The 22,861-nt window shown below is 28.8% G+C and overlaps 1 protein-coding gene and 1 long non-coding RNA gene across 2 annotated transcripts; one reads left to right on the top strand and one right to left on the bottom strand.

Moving 5' to 3' along the window:
- Positions 1-1,208: 1,208 nt before the first annotated feature.
- Rtnl1 (reticulon) lies at positions 1,209-22,661 on the top strand. Its single transcript, XM_015325188.2, has 6 exons — positions 1,209-3,558; positions 14,345-14,380; positions 20,026-20,233; positions 20,320-20,528; positions 20,624-20,729; positions 20,841-22,661. Exons 1-6 carry the CDS (start codon positions 2,136-2,138, stop codon positions 20,893-20,895), a joined length of 2,037 nt encoding a protein of 678 aa, XP_015180674.1. The 5' UTR covers positions 1,209-2,135; the 3' UTR covers positions 20,896-22,661.
- Positions 9,100-9,629, bottom strand: LOC149030483 (uncharacterized). Its single transcript, XR_016178707.1, has 2 exons — positions 9,352-9,629; positions 9,100-9,246 (listed from the first exon to the last, which is right to left on the bottom strand). It is a non-coding gene; the product is annotated as an uncharacterized LOC149030483 (long non-coding RNA).
- Positions 22,662-22,861: the final 200 nt, after the last annotated feature.

The raw sequence follows: 22,861 nt of genomic DNA, 5'->3' as shown, positions 1-22,861 counted from the left end.
GTAACGTTGCTAAACTGTTTCTTTATTAATTTTTAGTTATTGTTGAGTCAGGAAAGTTTTATTTTCACTCAAATTTCTGCTTACCCATATAGAGTTGCAACCTGCAATTTGAGAAGCTCTGATTTAGTCTTCTCACATCTCAGGGGTTCTCAATTTTGTTTATAACAATAATTTTCATCATTACGTAATTATTTATTTATTTATTTATTTATTTCTATTGCAATCGTTTTAATGTATTTTATATTACTTTAAGTATGCATTTTTATTTTATTTTGATATTATTTAATATATGTTACAAATTTTATATAACAAAATAAGATTAAAGTATTAGCGTATAACGTTCCGTTAGTTTTTATCGATATCAGTTTTCTGACTAATCAAATTCTTAGAACAATTAGTCGACATCACAAGATGTACTGATGAGTACAGATGTACTTTTCTTACCTGTATATATATATATATGTATATGTATATATCTTATTTGAACGAATGTCATTATAAAACCTTGTTCGATTTCTATTTTCAGAATTACATTGCCGTAAAATAAAGAAAAATTACATTTCTTTCTTTACGAGAAATATTTTGTTTTAAATATTCAAAATATACGTTTATAAATAAAATTATTATTTTATAACTACATTCATTAATAAAACAATTGTATTCTTTATTTGTCTACGTATAAATAATCTTTACAATTGTATTATTAATTAAAGAACATTTTATATACGTATAGATAATTAAAAATATAAAAATATATGTTTAAATATTAAAATTGAATTGTGTCATAATGCGTAAACGCATTCGTATTACGCGCGCATTAAATCGACGTTCGAGTTTTATAAGAACGCTCGCGATTGGTCTAACGTGCCGGCACATCAGTGACGTAGCAAAAAAAGGGGTAAAGGGCAGGGGGCGCGCTGGACCGATTGCGAAACGTAAACCTAACACGAATAATAAACACAATATACGAAAAAAAAGGCTAAAGATGCTTCTCTCCAAATAAAAGGAACATAATAGAGAATAGAAATTCGATGAATTAGGAAAATGAAAAGAAATTTAAGAATGTTTACAATTTGTTGATGGAAACGTCAGCTTTTGGTGGTTCTTATTATAGATTTCCCCCCTCTCTTTCTCTATCTTTCTCACTCGTTCTATACCTCGCATCTACGCACAGTTTTCTCCCACTCATCTTCTCTTTCTCCATCTCTCTCTAGCGTTATCCCTACCACCCGTGCACTTGACGTATTCTGGTTCTCCGGCTGTCACTTTGACGTTTTCTAGTGCAAGGAAAGAGCGCGTGTAAAAAGCCGATAAAAATATATCCGGTGTGTGAGCCTTTTCATTCAACCGAACTGTTTTTTCGTTCTGAGCCGGTGAGTTTTCAGAGATACACGGACGTTAAGTACATACATATATACATATATACATACTTGATTGTAATAAAAGGTTAGGAATTCGGATAGTTAACCGGAAGAGAACGGTTATTGGATAAAGAGAGAAAGAGAGATAAAGATAGAAAAAAATCTTTTGAAGAAGAAACTTCGTGTACATAGAATCATAAATCAGAGAAAGAAAGAAAGATAACAAGAAACATAATTTATATACAAAGTATACTCATATATTAGATTGAAGGATAAGCCTTTTGCACGTGTGTCTTTCTCGAGGAAAGGATAGGGTGAATAAAAACGGTCGTCGGCAGCAGCGCCGTCGGCGTTTATCGTCGGCGCGACGTCGGTGAGAAGGAGCGCGAAGGAACCGAGGATACGCATTCGTGATTATCTTCTCGTTACGAATACATCGAAGATTGAAATTAATTTTTAATTAATCAAAGGATATAATATATAAAGGCGAGTTAACGTTGCTACGCTCCTGAAAATTAAAATCGAAGAAGAAGAACAACAACGGGGAGTACAAGTTTGTTGCTGTCTCTGTTGTACGTTTTTGACGCATCGTACACGGAACAGGATACGACAGGACCTGGCTAACACCTGCATATACATATACATATATTAATATATATATATATTTGCTAAGGTATCGAAAGTAGAGAAAAATTAGAAAGGAGATAGAAATAATAATAAGAAGAAGTAGAAGAGGAGGAGGAGAAGTAGTAGAAGAAGAAGAAGAAGAAGAAGATGTCGATAACGTCAGAGGAGAGTCAAATAACGACAGTTATGGAAGAACCTAAGAAGGATACCGATTCGAAAATCGAGGATATCGTTGGTACGATTAAACGCGAGCACGATTCCACCGACGATTTCGAACGAGTCGAGCCTGAGAATTTGCTCGGGGAGTTGAGTAATAAAAAGAAGGATAACGATGATGAAAATGCTGATGGTGATTCGAAAGAGGTGAAGGGAGAGGTAAAAAAGGAGGAGGAGAAGGAGAAGGAAGAGAAGGAGAAAGGTGAGAAAAAAGAAGGTGGGGGACTTGTGGAAGAAGAAAAAGCTAAGTCCGAGGGACAACAATCATCAGTTTTGGAACCGCCACGTGTGCAAGAAGATCATCCGGTAGCAGCAGACTCTATGGATCCCGAAGTTCAAACGAAGCATGAACAGTTACCAACTTGTACAATACCTAAACGTACCTTCCTAAACGAACAGGAGGAACGGGAGGTGCAAAAAGAGGAGGAGCTGGGGAAGAGGGAGGAGTTGGAGGAGGAGGAAAAGGCTTTACCCGCCACCCCGCCACCTTCCGCTGATATCGAGAAATACGATTCCATGGCGGATCCGTTTCAACGACCGGCAGGTAGGACAACTTCCGCGGAAGGGTTCAACCCTAAGGCTGCCACTGTCGCTTTCGTGGAAATTGAACGTACCGCATCGGCACCACCACCACCACCACCCCATACTTTACCAACAAGCAACACTGATAACAACCTACTCCTTGATTTCTCTGACAACAACATACACAACACCGTGACTTCTACAAGCAATATCAACAAAGACGCGTTAATATCTTCTACTATTGCTACTACTGCTCCTGTATCTGATCAAACGAAAATGAATGACGATCAGAGCTCTAATCTTACAAAGAAAGATATGCCGGAAAAAGAAAATTTAAGTTCCTTTGAACCACTTGATTCTGATTCTACTCATTCATCGACTACTCCATCCGCACCTGTAATCAAATCAAACAAAGAAAGTACCGATATCGTTTTGAGTAGTAGTCACGATTCTTCGAAGGAACTCGCCGATGACCTTGTTACGAGTAACGATCAATTTTCAGCAGATCATTGGGCATTTAAAGATACAAATGAGACCGTTTCAACGATCTCAGATAACGTCAACGACATTGTCAAAGATACGACTGCGATTAAAACGGAACCAACACAAATCACAAATACAAAAATTCTAACGAGCAAGAGGACTGATCAAAAGGATGATAAAACATCTAATTCTACTACAAAATCCGAATCCAAGACTGTTTCTAGTATATCCAAATTGTCCACCCAGGATGATGGAAAGAAAGATGCAAGATATAATGTTGATAAACCCGAAAACAGGATTCAGGACATTGAAATAGCGCCAAAGGAAATCTTCAGGGACATGGGGCTCGGTAAGTTAGACATATACATTTTCGCATAACTCTACCATCGCATCATATCGTTTAAAATCGATATATTTACTCGCTGCATTGCATCATCACCGAATAAAAAAGTTTTCTTTTCGTGACACGTGTCTGCCATACATAAAAAGCTGATCCTATTGAAAACAGTTTTTATCTCGAACGATAAATCATTTTTAATAGTTTCACGTTATCGGATTAATATTAATTAAGAAAATGGTTAAAAAGAAAATATATATTATAATATATTAATTAATATATCAGTAGATTTATTTAAATCATTATCATCATTTTCAATTTTACATATGAGTGGTACTTGACTGATAATGTTTGACATTTTCATTGGCAAGGGTAGATAACAATTTTTTCCATCAAGTAAATTCTTATATTACGTTAAACCCCACAATCGAATTGCGAAATATTTTGTCATGGTTGATGATGATGATGAGTCACACTTTTCAAGAGATTAAAATAAACTTAAAGGTTGATTCATAAGCGAACGAAATACGTTGAAGCATTTATATACACACGTACAAAAAGAATTGTTTCCAACCAATCTTGGCTGACAAGAAGTCAAAAGAAGGAGGAGTAGGAGGAGGAACTCAACTATGTTATTTCTTTCACGTTTCTTGTAACGAAAGGATATTTAAGTATGGAAGGGGGAAAGGAAAATGGATGAAGGTATATAGGAGTCATGCGACAAATATCTAAAAATAAACGATTAGCTGTTGTGTGGAATGAAAAAGAGTAAACCATTCAATTTCGTTATTAAGATGTTCGTTTAACACTTTAACACACTTCCTTCCTTTGCATAACAATTATTAGCTTGATTTACTTCATACAAAAGTATTTTCTAAAGTTTTAGTATATAATAATGGGACATATAGAAAATAATTATTTTTCATACCATATATATATAGATTAATAAATTATATTAAATAAATAATATGCGGAATTGTTCCCTTATATGGTCCGAAGATATGAATAATTATTACCGTTACGTGGATACATGCTAATCGCTCCATATGCTCATTGACCGGGCTATTCCTATAGTTTGGTCTCGTCATAATTTAATTATATTCTCACGATTAGACTTCGAGGATGAATAAGATTGAGAAATAATTAACTTTATAAATTTCTTTCTACCTTTTTTTTTTTTCTTCCTTTCTTTCTTTATTAATAATAACACGTAACAAATTATAGATTTAGATGATCAGTAGACACCTTAAAGTGTTGTTAATTATTAATTTCTTTTTTTCTTACAAGACATAATTTAATTAATTTCCTTTTCTATAATTCATGAAAAAGTTTGTGTAAAAAAAGAAAAAAACTGCTTTTTTGTAATCACTTGTCGTCAAACTGGTAGAAAGATTAAAAACGCGCATATTATATTTGATTAATTGGTATTTAAACGATAGTTTTTATTTGTGGATTAGCACTTGCGGTCAAGGCACTTAAGATTCTATCTATTTATGTTCGCCTGATATTTCTTATAATAATAATAATAGTAATTATTGAAGAGATAAGATGAAAGAACGTATAATGATAGCCTTTGGTGTAACTTAAATCGTCTTAGTAAGTATTGATTACTACAGTTTATTGATCCGAACTGTCTCTCTCTTTCTCTCTCTTACTGCAGTACTCAATAGGTATATGTGACACACCTTTGTGAACACTATTTCGTATTATATTCAGACATAATGACGTAATTTTATTTAGTAAAAAAAATATCCATCAGAGTATAAAATTAAATCGATCAATTATATTATCAGTATGGCGTATGGCCTATCTTTACATAGGATAAAGAAACTAAATAGAAAGTTCAAGCGGTGATGATAATTGTGCAAACTGTTGAAAGATCAGACATTCTATTTTTCCATGTAATCTTTTTACATAGTTTCTTTTCTTTTAACACCTGTTCACAAATTGCATGTTTCTCTTAGTTTGCACCTTTTTGTCGAAACAAGTTACTTTCCTATAAGTAAGCTATTCAATTGTTTATACATTTGTATTTATATAAGTGGAAAAATAAGTCATTGGTATTTAGGTTTCTGAGAGAAATAGATCTTATTATTATTTTTTTTTAATACTGTTTTTATTATAATATTTATAGTAATTATCTCGTATATAATTTACAACAAATTTGATTTCAAAAGTTAGTTCTATCTCATCAACAGTGTTGATAATATCGATAATCTTTTTACCGACAGTTTAACAAATCTACAGTCGGTATGGTAGGTTTCTTTTTTTTTTAAATATATATCTGATGTAATCTAGCGAGAGAAAGTAGGAATCTTCTTTTTCATAGTAACTTGAAACAAACGCGTAATTTAGCATTAATTGTAAGTAAGTAAGTGATACTTACGTGTTAGATTCTTGCCAAGGAATTTCAAGGATTCTTCATGTCTCTAGTCTGTTAATGTCAGGCATTTAATGTCGGTCAACGATGACAGAGGTCTCGGCCATCCTTTTAAAAGTAAACGTCATTTTCTGGGTTCAGTCATGATTCAGTCTGGAAGCTGGAGTTGTGACCTCGAGACAGAACTTCTTTGCTGGTCTTCTCAGATTTCTAACTTGTAGTATATACGATCGGATTTCAAATATTCGTTAGCTTTAGAAAAAAATCGTGACAGTGAAAATTCTTGGAGGCCTGCCATATCGATTTTCTTTTGTGATATAATAATATAAAAGGAATTAAAAAAAAAAATTAGAAAGGAATAATCTAACGATAATAAAAATAATAATCAATTTTTCCTTATTAAAAATTTACAATAAATATTATAAATAATACGCTTATTAATTTTTCAACTACGCGTCGTATTGGTCGTATAGAAAGTCTAGACTTCCCTATTTTTTTTTTTCTAGAAAGTAACGCAAGTAAGATCATACTAAATTCATTGAGCATAATTTAGTGCGTGTTCGATATATTCCCCCGCGAAGAAAAAAGGTTTTTACAGTCTATTACAGTCTGAGGGTTTGTCTTTAGTTTATGTGGGCGCCTATATGTCTCCTGCAAGTAGTCGTTCTAATCCCTCGACCAGTAAAGTATCTTGTTTCTGACCCTTTCTTCTTCCCTGCTCACTCATTTATTCATAAAGCTCCCTCCGCTTTTGAAATTAGCGCATGCGTCTTAGGTTACGTTAGAAAGAATCGATGAACTATCGAATAAGTATAGTTTATACGTGTATAAGAAATTTTTTTCTTTTACGATTTACATAATCGCGTTAGAAACATTCGTAAAAAAGTTTTAATTAAAAATATTTCAATATCCAATTTAAATATAATTCAAAAATTGGCGGTACTAAAGAAGATCCTGTATATAGTTCGAAATATCGTCACTGGAGGTAATCAAAGCGCTGTAGTCGAAATTAATGTATAGATGCGCGGTGAGAGGCAGGTGTAGTATAAAGGTGGAAAGGAACGGGAAACTATAAGGGAAAGGGTGATGAGGTTTGTGGTGATGGTAACATGGAAGGATAGAAGAGTAGGATAGGTAGGATAGGAAAGGAAGAGAGAGAGAGAGATAAAGAAAAAGGATATAGTATAGTATAGTATAGTATAGTATAGTATAGTATAGTATAGTATAGTATAGTATAGTAGAATATAGTATAGTATAGTATAGTATAGTATAGTATAGTATAGCATAGTATAGTATAGTATAGTATAGTATAGTATAGTATAGTATAGTATAGTATAGTATAGTATAGTATAGTATAGTATAGTACAGTATAGTATAGTATAGTATAGTATAGTATAGTATAGTATAGTATAGTATAGTATAGTATAGTATAGTATAGTATAGTATAGTATTAGAGTAGAGTAGAGTAGAGTAGAGTAGAGTAGAGTAGAGTAGAGTAGGGAGTTCCGCAGGAAGAGAAGGGGGATGTGGATGCAGGGAGGGGTCGGAGCTAAGCGCGGGTCGATAACAGCCTTCAGTTCTCGAACGACGCGTGCGACTCCCAAGTTTCATTTTCGACGTATCAAATCCACCGAGCGGAATTTAATTCAAAAGGCATTTAAAAAACTTCGTGTAAAAAGGATTTAACGAAGAGGAGTTAGTAGAGGGGAGAGAATAAAGGAGAACGGTAGGAAGGAAGGAAGGAAGGAAGGAAGAAAGGAATAAATAAAAAGAGAAGGAAAAAAGATAAAAACAAACAAACAAATACAATTTGGTGAAGGGGTCCTCTCTTTTAGAGAGTGTCAGGGCCGTATCTTTCGTGAGATAAATTGCGTGAATAAAAAAAAAAAAGGACTTGTTGTGTTGAGCGACGGCGCGTCCCTCATTTTTTTTTCTGCGCATCTAACGTAGAGAAATTGCGTATCAGGTACGCCCAGCAGTTCTCGTCGACGACTGTGCCGACCGATTCGGCAGGGGTGTTTGTGGTTCTTTACAAGAAGAAAGAAAAAGGCATCGGCGCCGTGAAATATAAAGAAAAAGAGAGAGAGAGAGAGACAAGGAAGAAAGGAAGGAAGGAACGTAGAAACGACCCGAATTGTTCGCAGTGCGGAGCGACACTTGCGTCCTCTCATTCTTTTTTTCTCATCTGATATATTTATTATATATATACATAAATATCATATATAGATATATATATTTGATTATTACTCTTTCTCTTTCTCTCTCTCTCTCTTTTTCTCTGTTCTTTTTTTCTTTTTAACTTTCCTTCCTAAACACTAATTTATCTCGTTTATTCTTCCGCTCGTAATCCTCTTTTTAATCTTTTTCGACTTTCACCTCGGACAAGTTTAAAGGTTAAGGGAAAATCGTAAAGATAGAAAACAGTGACGTATACGTACTCGTGTTACTTTTGTTTTTTATTTTATTCTAGTCCCAGCCAGCAGTGTTTTAAACAACTATTACTAAACTGTTAATACTACTACTATTACAATTATTATCAATAAACAGCAAGAGACTCTAATTCCTCGACGCACAAGTAGTCGTCTATTAACCGTCGTCTTTGAAAACGGTGTGTTAATAAATTGCTTTAGGACTTTTTTTTTCTTGTGTGTGCTCGAGCCCTAACAACCAACGTCGATAAAAAGAACAAACGTATAAATATATTTAAAATATTAAAAAATAAAACAAAATGGATTCGGAGACTGTAGCACCGGTGTCGTGCCCAATGCCGGAAAAAGAAAATTCCGCACGGAAGAGCAACAATGATAACACCAACGCAGTTGTTACCAACGTTAATTCTACTGGTGTTCCCTGTTTCTGGAATATTCTTAATCCTAGTAAGATTTTTCCTATCAATCATGTTTTCTAATATTCAAAGCTTCATACATTATACTGTTTTATTTTTATTTTCTACAGAGATTTAATATCTTTCTAGCTGTGCTCATCATAGTCATCATTATCATCATCTTCATCGTCATTGTCATAATCGTTAACATGGCTATCTATTTTCTTTATTCTACTTTTTTTTTTTTCTAAACAGGACAAAGTGCACCCGTTACGTCAAACGTTGGAATTTGATTTTAACATTTATCTATTTATTTGATTTATTTGATTATTTTCTTGTTATTACGCACCTTTGTGTACGTGTAAAAATAAGAAAAATATTATGCGATCCACGCCATTTTTAAAGAGCTCGATGGGATAGAAGAAGAGGGTCGGTCGATTCAGCTACTGCGATTCTGGTCGTTCCTGTTCCTCACGCGTACTTTGACTCGTCCATACTTACACATACATTAATACTTTAGTTATATACATGTACATAACACACATACATATATATACGTGGATCGAGGAAAAGGAATAACACAAAGTTAATTTCATACTACCAACAACTGAAGTGTAAATATTTTTTCTAATGTTTTGTTTACAGTACTTTCTTCTTCTTCCTTTTTTTCTTTTTGTTGTTTTTCTCGTGTTTACGATAATTAGTTTCGCTTACCACCCATAATCTTATCGACCTGACATCTATTCGCGACTCTCTTTCACACCATGAAAATCAATAAGACTTTCTTTTAGAAAACCCCTTTCCTGTATTAGTCAAATACCCTCTCTCCTACGCATATACATAAAATACACACACACACACACACACACACACTTTCAAACTCACATTTTTATATTCTTTTTTATATTTCTATTATTTTAACTTTATATTATTATTATTATTATATTTGTAGATTCATTTAAAACTTTTTTTGTATCTATTTCTATTTCAATAAAATTGTTTCTCTTTTTAATGAGAAATGTATTCACGTAGTTCTATGCTGCATCAGGCCCTGCGCAGTATGGCTCTTCTTGACTCTCGTAGTTGATAGATGTGTTCGGAATCAAAACTGGGTTATCGATCATTATATTAATTCTCGGATGAAAATTATGCGAGTAAAAGTTTATTATCGATTTCTACCATATCTTTTTCATAATTTTCTTCTTTTTTAATTTTTTTTTTTTTCCCACTCTTTTTAAATCAATAAGCCTAACCTCTTTTTTTTTCAAGCATCGATAATTTCCTTTTTTTTTTTTTAATTTTATTTAACAATAAAGTATATTACGTATTATTTTTTATCAGATATTTTTAAAAAGAACAATTTACATGTAGAAATAATTTCACGACATAGAGATTTTTATGCTGTTTTCAAAATGGCGTCGCATAGTCGCATAGCAAGGTTCAAGGATCGTTGTTCTATTGACTACTTCATTATGTGAATACGTATTATTAATATATATATATATATATATATATATATATATATATATATATATATATATATGTTTAAAAATTATCTTTTTCATTTTATTGACTTCTCATTTTATCATTTAGAGTTGAGAAAAAAAAAGAAAAAAAGATAAAAAAAAAACTAATCTTTCTTATATATTAGTCGATAAGAGGACAAATAAATATCTACATAATATCGTTTCAAATTTATACCTGACGATGATAATTCTTCAATGATACGAAAAAGTAATTATCATCGTTATATTTTTAATATCTAATCTTTTTTTCTTCTTTTTTACTTATTTTCTTTTTATTATTGTATACTGTGAGAACCTCAGTCCCCCCACCTCTCCTCCCCCCCAAAAAAGATTAATTCAAAATGACGGAAGAAAGGAAGAAACACGATAAGTGTAAAATTGAAAAACGATACTTTGGCGTGTTCTCTCGAACATATTTAATCTTTGCAGTAGATTGAAATTGAATTATGTAATAACCCCTGTCCCCCCTGTCTCCCCTGTCTCCCCCCCCCCACCAACACCAATACCAGGCTTCTATTCCCCTTTTGATGGTGCAGCAGTATCTCGATGACAAAGGCAAAAATTGCACTTGTACTTTGGTACGAGGTAGAGTAGTAATTTCGTATCTTTGCTACAATAACCTGTTTATGTGTAGAAATAGCGCGTATCTCTTTTGATTTGTGTATATGTGCGTAAGTTGATGGATGGTTGATGTGTATGTGTGTGTGTGTGTGTGTGTGTGTGTGTGTGTGTGTGTGTGTGTGTGTGTGTGTGTGTGTGTGTGGTTATGTCACGATATCGCTAAGTAAGCTGTATTAAGTAGCTTTATCGATACCTTCATCTATACAATGAGTCATGGAAGATATTCCTGTTGTTCTTCTATGTAATCTTTTTTTATTTTTTTATTTTTTATATTTTTTTTTTTTTTACGTTAATTTTCTTCTACTTACTTTTTTTTCCTCGCTGTTTTAATTTTTTAATATTTTATTTTATTTTATTTTTTTTTCCATTTCCAATTACCGTTTTACGATATAATACAACTCATTGAAATAATAACATGTTTGAGTAATATAAAATTATTGATGTTTTCATTTTGAAATGAATATAAAAGCTTACTATATAGATATAACAAATTTATCTTGATTATTTTTGTGTGTGTGTGTGTTTTTTTTTAATTTTGTATACGTAGTATTAATATTTATTAGTATTCACATTTGATGATATTCAGTTAAAATTTTCTTGAAGAAACCGAAAATCTAAATTTAACAACAGTCAGTCAACAACGTGAAACATTTCTCAAGGAATGTATATTACAACGAAAGGAAAATTACATTGTTTGTCTGTTTTGTTTAGTATTTTTTTTTTTTTTTTTTTTTTTTTTTATTATGTTTGCATATAATTATTCACTGAGAGATAGAGAAACATTTAAAACAATTTGTGAAAATATTAATTTCGATGCGTTTCAAAATTTGCTTTACGAATATCGAACATTTTACAGGAATATTTATTGTGTGTGTATATATATATATAATTTCAAATTATTATTAAATATTATAATGTGATGTTAAATAATAATTAATATCATTAGAATTAAAAAAAAAAAACAAATAAATATTTTATTAATAAAAATATCTATATTTGTTTACGTATATTTTTATTTTATTATTTATTTTGTTATTTGCAACTTTACACGCCTATTACGTCAACATGTTTTAAATGACATCAAAGATAAAATTGTTTAGTTATATATATATATATATATATATATATGTCTACTTCTACTTCTACTTTTGTGCTTATACTTTTACTTTGTTTTTTTTTTTTTTGTTAATTTCTTTTTTTATTTTCTATCTTTTTCTCTCTCTTAATAAGAACGACCTTCAATATTTGAAATAACGTTCTTTAGATGTAATGATGAAAATTCATCATTGAAATTTATAAACTTTATTTTTAGATTTTAACGACGAATATTATCATCTATCATCATAATTATCTGAGAAATAGATATATCTATATATATATGTATATATGAATGTATTTTAATGAACGTTTGTTCTTCACGTTTCTACGATCTACGTGATTTGAAAATTCTCACGTATGTTTGCGTGAACAATATAAGTTTTAAACTTGAACAACAACAACAAAAAATACATACATAAGTGTCGTTTATTTTGATATCTATGTAAAAGATAATAACAAGTTATTTTTTTTTTTTGTATATATATCTACAAAGGTATTATTTGATGAATCGTAAGATTTTTTAATTTCTCGTGTTGACAGCATAAAATGGTTTGCAAAATGATTCAATAAAATCGTATTTAGTATGATTTTATTAAATAGGTAAAGAATTATTTTATTAATAATAATAATAATAATAATAATTTTGATGTATTAATTAGATTTTATATGAAATTATTATTATTGATATATGGAATTAAATTATAATATAAATTTATTAAATTAAAAATATTAAACTTAAATATATATATAATTTCTATAAATATATTTAATAAAAATAAAATTTAAAATTTTAATTATTTATAATTCAATTTATAATTTGAAAAAGTAAAAATTAAAAAATATAAAATTAAAATTTTATATATATATAATATTTTATATATTAATATAATATTTTATATATATTATAATATATAATAAATAAATTTGTATATATTTAGGGTTAATATTTTTATTTGCACAATTCCATTTGAAGGATAAATATTAAAAATATTTTACGCTATATAATTTAATTAATTATTAATGATAATACTATATTATTTAAAATATTATTTGTGAAACAAAATAATTTGATACATTTTAAATATCATACAATTATATTATTAATAATTAAATCAACACAGCTAATAATTTTGATCAGACAATAAAATGGTGCACCGATTGGGGACACAAAACTGGTAATTTTATCTAACGCGTAATATTTTTAACACACAAATACTATTATAGCATGATAAATCTATTTCTATTTCTATTATATTATCTTTGATCAATTTCGATGCTTTCTTTACCTTAAAAATTGCAAAAGCTTTTACTAAAAAAAAAAAAAAAGAAAAAAAGAAAAATTTTTATTTTATTATTGCTTTATTATTACATTATTTTATTTATGCTTTTTAGTATATTTCTCGTGAAACATTTTTACTGCACTTTGGACTTCAATTATTATTCAAAGATATAATCGAAACTAGAAACGAAATAAAACTACGATTAGTCGGGTTATCAAATTGACATGCATATATTTTCATAATAGAAACAACAATATTTTTCAATGGATAATCATTTTCAGCATGTTTGATGAGTGTATCGATGAATAAATATCAAAATTAAATTAACGTGTATTTCTCCTTTCTTCTTATTTGGTTTTGCAAATGAGAGTTGAATAGCATCCATTATTCGAATGAAATTACACTCTTGTAATAAAATGAAATATGCGCACGCGTATACAATGAACAATGCACTGGATTCTTACCAATTAACCAATTAACCAATTAAAATCGTTATCTGCATTTATAAAATAAATCAAAAAGTTGTAGGTGATTTTCTGTCTTTCTTTTTGTTTTTTTTTTGTTTTTTTTTCTTTTCCAAATTTATTTTTTCCTATTCTTACAAATTTGGGATAACACTTTTTGCATAGAATATAAAAATACATACAAACTTGATTTGTAATTTAACAAATGAAATAAGAAATTTTGTAGATAAATTTCAAAACAAAATATTCGATGGAATTGAATGTTTATTGAATTTTTTTTCTTTTTTATTTTTTTTTTTCAATTGAATATCTTTATTTGAAATTTCAAATTGTGATTCGTCATATCACATGAATTTTAAAAATCATCTAAAAAACTTTTGCATACTCTTTCAATCACGATTAACAAATCATTTCATTTGCCATGCATCTTCTTACATTTTAATCAATCACACAATATAACAAATACAACAAAAGTATATTAAAAAAAAAAAAAAAAAAAGCAAAACAAAACTCTCCTATCCACATCATATCGAAAATAACATTTGATTTCTAAATGGTGTTGGAAAATATAATTGTTAACATATTTCTAATTGTATTTTTTCCAGACGCATGGTTTAACCCCGAAAGACTGAATCCGAGAGGTAAGAAAGCAAGAATGTTAAGAAAGGTATTTGAAAAATCTATGTATGTATGTATGTATGTATATGTCTTGAAAAGTAGAATAGAAGAGGTATATATATACATATAAAATAAATGTATCCCCCATTTTTTTTCTTTATTATTATTATTATTATGTATTTGTCCAACAAAAATATCCAATCTCGTTTAATTTATTTCTAGCTTAGAAAAACATAAAAAAGAAATAAAAAACAGGCAAATATTTTTTATACAAATGTTAGATGATATATTACAATGTATTATAAAATATGTTATATATATATATTATATTATATTATTTTATATATATATTATATATTAATTTAACTAATATAAATATAATTTATTATATTATAATATATATTAAATTAAAATATATATATATATATAATTATATTATAAATATAATATTATATTATATTAATTTAATATATTTAATATAATATATTAAAATATTATTAGAATATATATTATAAAATAATGTATATTTTAATATATATTTTCACATATTTGTAGTATAACTTGGTTATATATTTTACACATATCCCAATCACGTTTAATTTATTTCTAACTTAAACATAAAAACAGAAAAATATTTTTCATACAAATATTAGATAACTTACTACAATGTATTATAAAATATGTTACATATATGTATTATAACTTAGTTATATACATATATATATATATATATATATAAGACGTGTATATGCGCCCTCTTACGTAGTTATTGAGCAGACTCCTCTCGAACTCTCGGATAAAACTAAATATAACGTGTGGCCAGGTTCGTTGGCCCTAAGCCAGATTTTCGAAGTTTTGTCTCTCTCTCACTCATTCAATCTCTCTCTTTCTCTCTCTCTCTCACACACACACACACACACTCTTTCTTTCTCTCTCTTTTTCTTTCTCTCTCCCTTCTGTCTATCTTTCGGTAAGATTTTCTTCTTCGAGTCCGACTAGTTTCCTTGGCTCGGGTGTCGTCAAGCAAGGAGAAGAGTTGTGTCTTCGTGTAATATCGTTCGCCCACCTAATCCAAGGATCGATACGCTTTTATCGCGACCTCGTGCGTCTTGTCTCCATTATCTTCCATCTCTCTCTCTTTCTTTATATATCATATACATATATATATATATATATATATATATACACAAATACATATTCCTTCTATATCCTCCTCTGTGTATTATACGTATATGTATCACTGTGTCTGTTTGTACCTCTGTTTGTACGTCTGTTTGTCCTGGGTTAGATTATTCCTTTCTGCCCTTCATACTCGTCCCTTCTTCTTCTTCTTCTTCTTCTTCCTCTTATTCTTCTTTTTTCATCTCCCCTATTTTATACCTTGTTCAATCTAACCAACGTCTCGATCTATTTCCAAATTGTTACCTTAGTTACTTACCTATAATACCTCGACCAGGTCTTTCGTAATTGGTGCTTACGATTAAATAAAACGGTGTAAAAATAAGGATTAATTATTATTATTAATAATAATAATAATAATAATAATAATAGGAAGTAAGGATAATAATTGTACTATAGTAATTCTGGATTTACTTGGATTATTTGAAAATATGGCCATCACGAAAAAAACATGTGAGTAATTTATATCATTAACACTAGATTTATCACCATTTTCAGTATATCTATTTCTATCGCACTAGTCAAAATAATTGGTGTATAAAAAAAAAATAAACATGGTTTTTAAGGCTTCTAGTTTTTATTTACTTTTAAAAAATAACAAAATGATTAATTATTTACAGAAATTAAATGTTACGTGAAATAGAAATTTTGAATTAAAATGGCCCGACCAGTCAAAGTGACTGGTCTGGTATATCTAGTGTTAAAGAAAGTGAGTGAGAGAGAAAATAATATATATATATATTTATTTTAGAATATATATATATATATATATTCAATGTTTTATTCATTATTTTTATTGATTTATGCATATTCGAATTATTTTGATTGATATAATCTCTTTTAGTGAATTAATATTCGAGTATGAAATAATTTTCTCTATATATTTGCATTTAAAATCTGTTCTACAAATGTATCAAAAATTCGTGTAGAATTTAAAAAGTATACTTATAATTATTCTTTAATAAAGAAAAGAAGAGGACAATGTTTTTTTTTCTTTTTTTTGTTGATAAATGTAAGGATTCTTTTAATTAAACATTCTCGAAATAATCTTAAAGAATTTAAGTGTAGGAACAACCTATTACATGAATATTCTTTTTCTTAGAACGTCCCATAAATTAAATTCGTTCACGTGTTTAACTCACACGTTTTGATTTCATGTTTGTGTAAATATATATATATATATATATATATACTTGTTCTATATATATAAAGTTAGAAAAAGAGAGAGAGAGAGAGAGAGAGAGAGAGAGAGAGAAATACACAGAAAGTACACATACTCTTTACATTATTCATGACATACTGTAATATAGGTTGGTTGCACTCAAAACGATAAAATGTCTACTTTGAATGAATTCATTCCTTAGCCAAATAACAAGAAAAAAAAACAACAACATAATATAAAATACATTATATTAAAATATTTTATGCAAATTATATTATTAAATTCAATCCAGTAAAAAAAAAGAAGAGAAAATTGATGAATCATATTTTGTTATTTTGAAATATTCTTTAATAAAAGATAACTGTATTTTGCAAACGTAGGTATACCGGAAATAAAAAATAAAACAAAAAAAAGATATATCATTAATATTCTACATCCGTTAGAAATTGACGAACGTTATTCTTCATATTATATAGTTGATGATAGTTAATCGTTATTCATAAAGAATCACTTGCAAAAATTCAAACTCTAGATCTATTAAAGGAACAGCTGAGTTTCTTTTTTTGCAAGTACCATACAACATATATGGGGTGAGTCTTCAAAGTTTATACGTGATTTTGAAAATTAATTACTCCATTTTGAATGACCTTTTAAAAATGAGATCCTTCTTTTATCATTTTCTACAACTTAACGAGCTTTTAACCATTAAATTTGAATGAATGTAATTTGTTTTAAAAATAACGAAGATATACTTTTAACTCAGACATTTTTTGTATTCAATGGCAATATAATTTTAGCTGTTAAACATTTAAAATTTGACGTCTCAGGAAAATGATAAAGAAATAATATTTCGCGCACGTGATAATGACATAGTTTCCGATCGTTCACCGCTAGCTATAAATATTTCTTAAGTAGTTGTCTACGCATTTATAAGAGGAGGGGTTTAACATCACTCTTTTTCTCCCTCTCCCTCTCTCCCTCTCTCTCTCTCTCTTTATTTCTATCTTTTTCTAATTATGGATTAAATTTGGTTAATGTTAAACATTCTTCTAAGAAGAATGGTTGAAAATGTTTGATTTAATCCTGAGCAATTCAACGACGCATGTAAATTTACAAATCTTTTGTGTATGTATGTATATATATATATGTATTATAATTTTGGCAAAGGTTGAAAGAAAATCTCTGGCTTGTCGCTAGTCGCCGAGCTACAGATTTATTAAGACTGTGGCTGAGAGAAAACTGAATCATCGCCAAATGAAATTACGAAAATCTTTATGCCTGCTTCGGGATGAGAGATATGCCTGCTGCTGCTGCTTCGTTTAGATCACTCGCCAGCCGATTGCTACGTTCTAATTGTATTTATTATTAGAACATTTACCTATTTGATTATCTTTCTTTCTTATAAAACCAAAATAATATGTGGAAAATCTCTTTTTAGTGAATTATTTGAAATATTTAATGAAACTATGTTAATATTTTTAAATGGGGGAGGGGGGGAATATGATGCAATTGAATTGATTAAAACAACTTTTTTTTAATAATAATATTAATATATTTATTAATTAACAATTATTTATCTTAATTTAAATACAATTTTTTCGTATTTATTTATAATACGAATGGATAATAATATCAATTTAAATTCCATCGAGATGTTTTATTATTTGAAATGACAAATTCAAAATGGCCGAATCTAATCGAAAGATCAAAATAATAATTAATTATAATAATAATAATAATAATATAGGATGATATAAGAATAAAATATTCTACGAATATAAATGTGTTATTAGAAACGAATGATATATTAAAAAAAAAAAAGAAAAAAAAATTGGAAAGTTCTTATTCTTGGAATAAACAGCGTGTCGCGTTTTTTAGTTCATACGAATACCGAGGAAATCGGTGATGGCGTTGATATCGTTTTAACCACGCGGCGAACCCGGTGTGTGATCACACACGTATCTATAATCGCGCGTGCGCTTGCATATACTACACACCATCAACCTTACGTAGTAACATTTTACGACGTCTTAAAAATTTCTCGCGTGGAAGGAAGTATATACCTTGCTATTCAATAATGACAAGAAGAAACGTACAGAAAGCTACGGTGAAAGTTTTGCCGGATGAAAATGCCGGTGAGTTGATTTATTTTAAATTAAAAAAAAAAAAAAAAAAAAAAGAGAAAAAAGAAAAAAGATGCAAACGCGAAAAAAAAACATATTACAAATTTCTACTCTTTTACTTTACGCTAATATCCATGTGTCAAATTTCAACATATGGTCAAATTAACCACGCGACTTTATAAATTCTATAAAATTTTATTAATTATAACAGTAAATCATTAATATTTGAATATTCATTTGAAGTAAAACACGTTTAATAATTTATATATAAACAACAAAATAATATATTCAACATTAATTTATTGAAAATTTAAATAATAATGAATGCGTGTTCGATTTCACGGAGTCACATGGCAATTAATTAACGAGGAATATTTATTAGATTCATAAGAGTAAAACAAAATACTTTATATATATATATTTCTGAAATATTTTTATTATTTTTTTTTTTTTATTCAAACATGTTTTTTAATTGTAGATTTATAAATACACAAATTTAGCAAATGTATACTTGCAAAGTGTACTTAAATTACCAGACTGTTTTATTATAATATTTATCGCGTAATTACCGTAATTAAGGAACAATTGCAAAAAAAAAAATAATACAAGAGATTAACAGAGGTACAACTAAAAAAAAAAAAAAAAATAGAAAAAAAAGAAAGAAAATGAAAGAATAAAGGGGAAGATGGCTAAGGGTTATTAGACTGTAACAGAATAACAGTACGACTCATCCTCTTCAACAGGGGAACCGTTTGTTCAATGCAGCAGCTATGAAACTCGTTTGACGCTTTTGTGTCGAGGAAAGCATTTCACTACGATAACAAGTATCCGTCTTTTATGTGAATTATTTTTATTGTTTTTAGTATATTATTTCTAATAATAAAACATTATATATTCTTTTTCAGTACAAAAATTCTTCATTTTATTTTTATTTTGTAAACTTATATTCGTATGTAACGAATTTCTATGTTTAATTATATGTTAATGTGAACTATATTGGAAATATTTCATATTGTAAATTATCATTGTTATATTATGTACCTGTAAACAAAAGAAACAAAAGTATTATTTTACAAAAGTAGCGATGTGTGATTCGTACAAATGAATAAAATTGATGTATGTCCTATATATGTATGTGTTTTTCTAACATATAAGCATAGAATAATTATTATATAAAGATATTTTAACGTAATTCTTATTACAGTGGCTACTCTGATCTACTGGCGCGATCCAAAAAAATCAGGAGCTGTCTTTGGAGCGACTTTAGGGCTGCTTTTGTCGCTGGCCTACTTCAGTTTGATCAGCGTACTTGCTTATTTATCATTACTCATTCTTGTCGCCACGGTAGCCTTCCGTATTTATAAAAGTGTACTTCAGGCTATTCAAAAAACTTCAGATGGACATCCATTTAAGTAAGCTTACCTTAATATACTTATCAAACTTGTATAGAGTACAAGTGAATGTTAATAAATTTGTAATAATATTTCTTTTTTTTTAGATATGTTCTTGACCTAGATCTTACATTACCAACTGAGAAAGTACACGAACTCGCGGATATCGCCGTTGCTCATGTGAATGCAACCATAAGCGAATTGCGTAGACTCTTCTTGGTAGAAGATATCGTTGATTCGCTCAAATTTGGCGTTTTGCTTTGGTGCTTCACTTACATTGGCTCATGGTTCAATGGAATGACTTTAATAATCATAGGTCAGTATATTAACATAAAAAAAAAAACATGTAAAAAAGTTTATTTTAAAAGTTATACACAATTTTGTTACATTTTTATGATTGCATTATTTCAGGTGTTGTTGCACTTTTCACGCTACCAAAAGTGTACGAAACGAATAAAACACAAATTGATGAGAATTTGGCTCTGGTTAAGGGAAAGGTTGATGAGTTTACAGCCAAGTATGTGATTACAATTTGTATTTTTATTTTTATAAATGTACTATAAAAAGTATTTATTAATTAATTATTTCGATATAATTGTTTGTTTTATTATTTTTTCTTTTTTTATAGGATAAAGGCTGCCATCCCTTTAGTTAAGAAACCCGAGCCAACGAAGGAAGATTAAGAATCGCGTATATGTTGAGATGTTTCAGCAGAACGTTTGATAAGAACAGAAAGGATTATTATTATAAAAGGCATAAGAAACGCAGAAAGTGAAATAAATGAAGAAAATATAAGAGCGCCGCGTGTGGATAGAACAATATTATGAACGCGAAATGAAAAGAAAACATAAAAAGAAGCTTGACCGGTTGGATGTAATTTGCGATTGCTTGAAAAAAAAAAAAAAAAAAAAATGTAGGAAAGCGAAACTGTGAACAAGAATGTCACATATATATGTTGAATCTTCTATCTTTATGATGCATTAAAAACAAAACAAAAACAAAAAATAAAAAAGAAAGAGAAAGAGACTGCTCTTTGTAAGAAATGCGAAGGAGAAATATAAGAAATAATCGAATTCGAAAGATTCAACGGTCCCATGCACTCATTGACATTTTGTTCACATGTATCTTTATTATGAAAGACAGAAAAAAGGTATATAATGCTTAGCAATTAATCAATCATTCATTAACTATGATACAATGGTGGCATATTTTAACTAGCTGTAATAAATAATGCAATCTCTTATGCGAGGATACTTTTTAGAAATCTGTTTCGTCGTAATCTTCTAACTAACGTGTTTCATGATTATCGCTATCCTTCACTTTATTACGTCCACTTGTTTTTGACGATAAAATCATCGATATATGGCTATTGAATGCGCTATATATGTGTTTGTGTGATTAAATGTCAAGAGCAAGGGGTACTGTTGTACAACATATGGTAGTCTTAAGTTTTATTTTAATAAAATGAGTTTATATCCTTTTCTTTTATAAAAATGATTTCAAAGGACAACAATATAATGTGTAACAGTTCCCCAAGTTTTTCCGCAGTGTCTTATGTTGTTTGTTAGCGCGTTTGAAAATCGAGAGAGAAATTATAATGCAAATTATACAGTGTATATTATGTCTAACAACGTTGACATTTACATAATATTATCATAATTACTATTATTAATTATAATTAAATTTTTAATATATGTATATATAACAGGGTAAACCTATCCAATTCAGTGATATTAAAACTTTCGTAAAAGGAGGTTTATGTGAAAACTGTTGTATTGATTTATAAATTTAATATTACGATAATAACAGGAAATTTATTATTTAATTTAGTAGACAAAAAATTATATTATTATTATTATTATTATTATTATTATTATTATTATTATTTTTAAATTGATCGCATATTAGATGACCTAAAGGGGAAAATTAAAATGTTGTTTATTTAAAATCTAATCTAATCCTTTTTTCGTTGTGCTTGATCGATGCAGACCTAACTATGACGACTGTTATGAAACTAGATAGGTTTCCCTGATATCTGTGTGCGTATATGTATATGTGTATATATATATAAATATAACAATATGTATATATATACATATACATATATATATATATCTATATATAAATATAAATCAGGTACATATACAATGTGAAATACATTGTGTATTATATACATTAATTATAAAAGAAAAAGAAAAATTACAAATTTAATTGTAAAATTGTTGCACGAAAACAGGAGGCGGAACACGTTAGACTGCTAAAAATGAAAAAGTGTCACTTTATATTCTATCATGGTACCTATCTAGGTCAAGACCACACGTTTGTATTAAAATTGACAGCAAAATGTTGACAATGTAAAATGTAATACGCGTATCGCTTCTTGAAGTTCTCATTATTGCATCTGCATCCATACGATTAATTTATAAATAAAATTACATTGAATAAGATATATCATATTGGGCTTTGAGACTACTTTCCGTATTTTTCAAACATATCCATATCCAATATTTAATTAATTTACCTATTATTATTTTATTTTGTATTACTTTAAAATTATGTCTCGTTTATACGAAGAAAATATTTTAGATAAATTACTGAGTCCAAATTATTTTAATTTGAATAATTAAATTTACCAAATTCAATTTATTA

Source organism: Polistes dominula, unplaced genomic scaffold (assembly GCF_049000335.1).
Source record: "Polistes dominula isolate Pdom_NZ unplaced genomic scaffold, Pdom_raw_medaka contig_18, whole genome shotgun sequence".
In the NCBI taxonomy this organism is placed as follows: domain Eukaryota; kingdom Metazoa; phylum Arthropoda; class Insecta; order Hymenoptera; family Vespidae; genus Polistes; species Polistes dominula.
Note: the sequence above shows the minus strand (reverse complement) of the source record. Positions and strands in the feature narration are given on the sequence as shown.